Source organism: Chondrus crispus, genomic scaffold (assembly GCF_000350225.1).
Source record: "Chondrus crispus Stackhouse genomic scaffold, scaffold_118, whole genome shotgun sequence".
Taxonomy (NCBI): Eukaryota; Rhodophyta; class Florideophyceae; order Gigartinales; family Gigartinaceae; genus Chondrus; species Chondrus crispus.
Genome location: NW_005178987.1, coordinates 89,218 through 95,545, shown reverse-complemented (window position 1 = coordinate 95,545; position 6,328 = coordinate 89,218). Strand labels below are relative to the sequence as shown.

Below are 6,328 nucleotides of genomic sequence, written 5' to 3'. Positions count from 1 at the left end.
GATAGGTGCCCATACGTCCCTGCCTCCGGCCCTTATGCGAGCGACGATGTCGTCGTTCACGTCCCGACGCGTACCCACGCATCGGCACACACCCTCGTGAACGTGTGTGCCCTGGTCGCCAGCGGCAGCTAGTTGCGCGTTTGCGGAAGGGCTGCCGCCTTTCCTTCCGTGCGCCCTTCCCCCATACTCCGTCCAGAGTTCGTAGATCTGTCTCTCCTCTTCTTAGCGCAGTCTCGGGCGATATGGCCTTTAATGCCACAGTAGTAGCACAGGGCATCCGCAAAGCGCTCCTCCGGGGTGGGGAGCACGGGAGACTTATTTTGAACATCACGTGTCACCTGCCCATCTGGTGATAATCCCTCGCCATCCACGATTGCGCGGACGCGCTCGGATCTGAATTTCGTCTCCCTTTGCGTGGTTCCCTTTGTCCCGCTCATCATAGCGACGCGGCTGGTGACGTCATCAAAAGAACCCTGCACGGCGAGTGCATGATCCCTCAAACGTCCCGTGAGGGACTGTGTGAAGCGGTCGAGTAAGCGTTCATCGGAAACAGCTTCTGGCAGAGCGACCGCCGCTGCACGAAGCCTTTGGGCGAACTGCGTTATATTTTCGCGACTTTCCTCCCACGCCATTGTGTCAAAAGCGATGCGCAGACACCTTTGGTGGCTGGCGTTACACATTCGCGCCTGCAAGAGGTCCCATAGGCCACATGCATCAGCTTCCAGGTGCGAGGACGCAACGTCCTCAAAAATTGCAAGGGCTGTGCCACTAAAAGCACAGGCGAGAAGTCGGCGATGTAGTCCAGGCTGCACAGGAAAGTCCTTACACAGCCTCCTCCAGGCCTTTCTTGCAGCAAAAAACCGAGCGTCTCCAGGCTTAGAGACCCGCACTGCGTCCATAGACCTACTATATATCTTATAGGCTGTGTGCAGCGGGTAGAATTCCTGAGTCCCTTGCCCTGATTGGCCGGTACGTGGGCTTTGTCCCGAGGGGTACGCATCGGACACTTCCATTACCCCTCTCTTCACGGGCGTAGACGGGAGGTCCTCTGCCTCCGACCTTCCGGGGGCTTTTAGATCCTTCCTAGCGTCCGCTGCCGCTGCTATCATTGATGATAGCTTCTCCGGCAGCGATTCGATTGCAGTGGATGCTGAAGAAATGACATTTCCCGCAAGCACAACTGCACTCGTGGTCCTATCCATGGACGTCAGCATGTCTTCCATGATCTCCTTCATTCCGGCTACGGCGCGAAGCACACGGGACTCTGTTTCCTCAGGCCCGAGTCCGGGGCCCTGACTATAGCCGGCTCCCTCCCCGCTCCCGCGTCGGCGTTGGGACCTCAGGGACTGCGGGGCCTCAACACCGGCGCTGTGGGACTGCGGGGTCTCATACGTGAGCCCAGCCGGACGACTCTCCGTTGCATTGGTCACAGGACTGATTTCGCCCACTTGGTCTCCTTCCCTGCGATTCGAGCGTACTGCAGTGTTAGGGTCCGCACCTTCCTCGTCCCGGTCCTGACGATTGCGCGTCATGATGAGAAAAAACGCCCCTTGTTCCTAGCCTCTGCCAATCCAGGCAGACCGATCGCAAAGCTCCGCGATCTTACAAGCTTGTAATGTTGCGGCAATTCCTCCGCGAGATACCGAGCGACCTGTGCCAACGAGAATCCACTCGTCTTCGTCTTTATTCTTCACAAGTCTGCTGCCCTCCCCTTCCCTATCTGCTCCAGGGACGGCTCTTAAGTACTCTATGCCCGGGGGCTGTCCTCTCTTCCCCCGACCTCTCCTGGCGCCCCCTTTCCCTTCAGCTTCCCTCTGCCCCAGTCCTGGCGCCCTCCTCCTGCTCCTTTCCTTTCACCCACACGGCCGGTGGCCTCCCCCGTCTTCTTGTCCCGGCCCAAGTCCCCTCGCAGCCACGGGTTTCCCTTCATCCTCCTTCTGTCTACCACCGACAGTTCCCCGCGCGCATGATCCCGCCACTTCTACTGCCTTTCGGTTGGTACGCCTCGGTTCCGGCCGTGTCCGCTTTGATTCGCCTTACGCGTGTCCACCTTGCCACCTGGCACCTGGGTTCATCCGTAACAGTACTGTACCAAGGGTACCCTGTACAGTACTACAGTACTGTACCACAATTTGCCCCTTCTCATCCTCACCACAGATTGAGGGAGTCCGCGACAACACTTCACTCAAAAACCTTGCAAGTCTTATATCTTCCACCACACACATCCGTCCTTATGTGTATCCTTCCTGTCCCCACCTCCTTGCTGCCGTCGCCCTGGTGGAGCGCAATTCGTATTGCCAATGCCGAAAACCGTGGGAGTCCAGCTCGGCACATTCCCAATTTCTACGAATCTCTTGTGCTCGCCTTGCCCTGTAGACCGCGAGCATCATTACCGTACACACCACTTTCGATATCGGACAGAAAAATAAAGCGGTATCCTCGCCGTCGACCCTTCTCTTCTTCTACGGTACACCATCACGAGCCCTCCACTTGAGATATTTTTCATCCACAAACGTCACTGTATGTATGAAGCCAAGCCCCGCCGGCGGCCCCCGCCAACTCCCGTATCATTACACCTGTGATTCATGTCCACTACACAACTGTACAGTACATTTCTGAAAAGGTGAGCAATAGCAATTTACATCCCGCCCTCCGATTACTGTATTTCCACCTCTCTGTCCCCGTCCGTCCTCATAGTATTCTCTCTCTTTGTTGTCCACCAACAACAACCACATGGTTGTGACCAGGGTCCCCATTTGCTCCCTTATTGTCACCTCTTGAGCTTCACCGAGCTCGACCTCATCCTGTCCACGACAGATACCTGTCTACGACAGATACCCTACCACAATCTGCCTTTCAGATCGCGCCTCGTCTCGAGCTCGCATTCTGTCAATCCTTATAACCGTGCCAGGCTTGCATCCATTCCAACTCCATCCTCGGGCGACACATGATGGCCCACAACGTCGGTAAAACTTTATTTACAACCAGGGAGAACCCGCACAACGTCGGGGTAGTATCCGGTCTGGCAAACTCTTCCCGACGTTGAATTGCAATCCCTCATTTCAATGATACGTAACAAGACGTGGAGTGTGATCATGATCATCACACACGTCCTGCATAGTTGTGTGTGTGAAAATTGCTCTTCTTTCCGGACCACGGTTTCTCATCCCCAGCTCCTCGCACACCAACGACCCTTACGATACTGCTGAGCGAGCAAAGGATGTCACTTTCGGTTTTTTCACATCCAGCCCCATCGCTCTGCTTCACCCGTTTATGGAACGAAGGTCGCAGAGGGGATGCCCTCCCGGGCAACCCAAAACGTGCGGTGCCTGCGGACCCCCCGCTGGTCCGATACTTACAGTTTCTCCGTAAGTGGACCCGTCAGTCACGTCAGTGCAGCGCAGTTGGAAAGTGGAAAGGAAATACGGGACGACCAGTCCATGCCGCCGGATAGCCATTGGACCAATCCTGATTTCTCCACCCAAAATTGCTCCCTTCATATCTATTTCTCATAGCTTACAATCTTCATCATCCTCCCCCCTTAATATATCTACTGTACAGTATTATACAATAATACAAAATCACTACCGTGAGGTAGCTAACGAGAATTCAAAAACACTTCCCTCCGACACTCTCATGTACACGACTGCAACGTGGAGACCGTGCATACCGTGGACACCTAACCCCTTTCTCTGCCCAATATTGATCCTAGATCCAATTGTTGAATCAGACCAGATCTCATCTGTATTACAGTGTCAGCATTCCCACTGTACAGTAGCTAGACAGTACTGTACGCCAAAATATATATATCATACTGTACCATGATTTCCATCATAACTTTTCCGCCGGCGGTGGCGTAGATCATTGCCGTCCGTCAAAACCCGGCCCTAACCCATCCCCTCGGCCCTCAGCTCCCGCACACGACATACGAGGCATACGGCCTCCCAACTACATTCTGCATCAACCAACCTCCCTTCGAGTCACAATCCATCCCCTTTTCCTCATCATGGTGCTGTACAACTTCAAGAAGCTCACCGTAGTGCCCTCTGGCCCGGCCCTGGTCGACAATGTCCTCTCCAAGACGCAGCGCAAGACCCCGACCGTCACACACAAGGGCTACTCCATCGGCCGCATCCGCGACTTCTACATGCGCAAGGTCAAGTTTTCCCAGCAAATGTTCCACGACAAGCTCACCCAAATCCTCACCGACTTTCCCAACTTTGACGACTTGCACCCCTTCTACGCGGACCTTCTCAATGTCCTCTACAGCCGCGATCACTACAAGCTTGCCCTCGGCCAGTTGGCCACCGCACGCTCCCTCATCGACGGTATCGCCAAGGACTACGTCCGCCTCCTGAAGTATGCAGACTCGCTGTATCGCTGCAAGTGTCTCAAGCGCGCCGCCTTGGGGAGGATGTGTACCCTCATTTCACGCCACAAGAAGAACCTCGCCTTTCTCGAACAGGTGCGCCAGCATCTCGCCCGCCTTCCGTCTATTGACCCTGCCACCCGTACGCTGCTCATAGCCGGCTTTCCAAACGTTGGTAAGAGCTCGTTCATCAATAAGATCACACGCGCGGATGTCGAAGTACAGCCTTACGCTTTCACCACCAAGTCGCTCTTCGTCGGACATTGCGACTACAACTACTTGCGCTGGCAAGTTATCGACACCCCAGGCATCCTTGACCATGAATTGGAAGCTCGGAACATTATCGAACTGCAAAGCATCACCGCACTGGCACATCTCCGCGCTTGCGTCTTGTTTTTTGTTGATCCTAGCGAGCAATGCGGTTATTCTCTCGAGAAGCAGCACTCGCTTTTCAAAAGCATCATGCCGCTTTTCGCAAACAAGCCGGTCATCGTCGTCACCACCAAGACGGATCTTGGATGGGAGGAACAGCTTGACGAATCTGCTCGCGCTATGCTTGAATCCTTTGTCTCTGATTCTGGCGGGAGGGCCGAAATGATGAAGATATCGGCCCATGAGGAAGTCGGCGTCACGGAAGTTAAGAACAGGGCATGTGACAGGTTGCTTGCTGCTCGAGTTGAGGCAAAGGTACGCGGAAAGAAAGTTCAGAATGTCCTCAACAGGCTGCATCTGGCCACCCCGAAAGTGCAGAATGCCAGCCGCACACCCAACATACCTGCGTCAGTTCTTGCCAAACGCAAGGCGGCGGCGCAGATTGCCGAAAGCGATGACGAAGATGAAATGATGACGGGCGACAACGACGACACCGCGAAGCAGCTCGAGAAGGATCTTCAGGAGGAGAACGGCGGTGCCGGGGTATACTCTATGGACTGGCGAAAACTGTACCAGCTGCAAAAGAAGGACTGGGCCTATGATGTTATGCCTGAGATTGTCGATGGCAAGAACATTGCAGACTTCGTTGATCCCGATATTGAGTCTAAACTACACCGACTCGAGCTGGAAGAAGACGCTCGTGAAGCTGTTCGAGATGTGCAGAACGATGCCGAAGTCGGGGGATACAGACTTGTCACGGAGGAAGAGATGAAGAAGGTTAAGCAGATCAAGGGCAAGAAGGTAATGATCATGGCTGAATCATCAAGAGAGAAGTCTGCGCACAAACATCGCAGTGCAATCCAGAGGAACAAGATTCCGATGAGGCGTTCTCGACTCCAAGGGCATTTAGAGGGCTTGGGTCTCAGGACAGAAGAGGCAAGCGAACTTGTCGACCGCGCCGCGAGCCGAACAGGGAAGAAACGATCACGGTCGGAAAGCGTTGGCCACTCTGTGGCAAGATCTGAGAGCCGGGGAAGATCGAAGTCGAGATCCCGGTCGGTCAGTCTGGCACCTTCAGATGGATTCTCGAACGTCAAGCAAAAGGCGAAGGCTCAGGAAATGGAACGCAAGCGAATCAAGACAGGCGTTGCCAAATATTCGAAGAAGGGCATCGCGGATCGAAGCATTCACACGAAAATGCCGAAGCATTTGTTCAGTGGAAAGCGAGGCATTGGCAAGACAGACTGGAGATAGTTGTTATATTCAGCTGGTCTACATATTCGCTAGTAGTTACTCTCACTCTACTTTCTTTCTGTAAAGCAATCTCAATAGAAAGGAAACTGAGCACAAGTGTTTTCCTTTTTGTGTGTGATTTCCGACATGTGTTCTTACAGTACGAAGGTGAGAATCGATGATACAGCGCTGAGCACGGTCTTTGCCCGGAGAAAGCCAGTGCGCGAAATATCACGGCCAGTTTCATGTTGTCTGCGAAACCAGAAACTCACGCATCCCACCCCCCCCCCCCCCACGTCCTCTCACATTTTCAATACAAACAACTTCTCCTCAAACCACACTTACCAATCCAAT

The 6,328-nt window shown here is 54.0% G+C and overlaps 1 protein-coding gene; it reads left to right on the top strand.

Moving 5' to 3' along the window:
- Window positions 1-4,006: 4,006 nt before the first annotated feature.
- CHC_T00001903001 (hypothetical protein) lies at window positions 4,007-6,116 on the top strand. XM_005712958.1 is given in 2 exon segments: window positions 4,007-5,995; window positions 5,996-6,116. 1 exon segment carries the CDS (start codon window positions 4,007-4,009, stop codon window positions 5,993-5,995), a length of 1,989 nt encoding a protein of 662 aa, XP_005713015.1. The 3' UTR covers window positions 5,996-6,116.
- Window positions 6,117-6,328: the final 212 nt, after the last annotated feature.

Bases quoted from the DNA above. Each gene is read 5' to 3' on its own strand.
- CHC_T00001903001 (XM_005712958.1), top strand. From the start codon at position 4,007: ATGGTGCTGTACAACTTCAAGAAGCTCACCGTAGTGCCCTCTGGCCCG.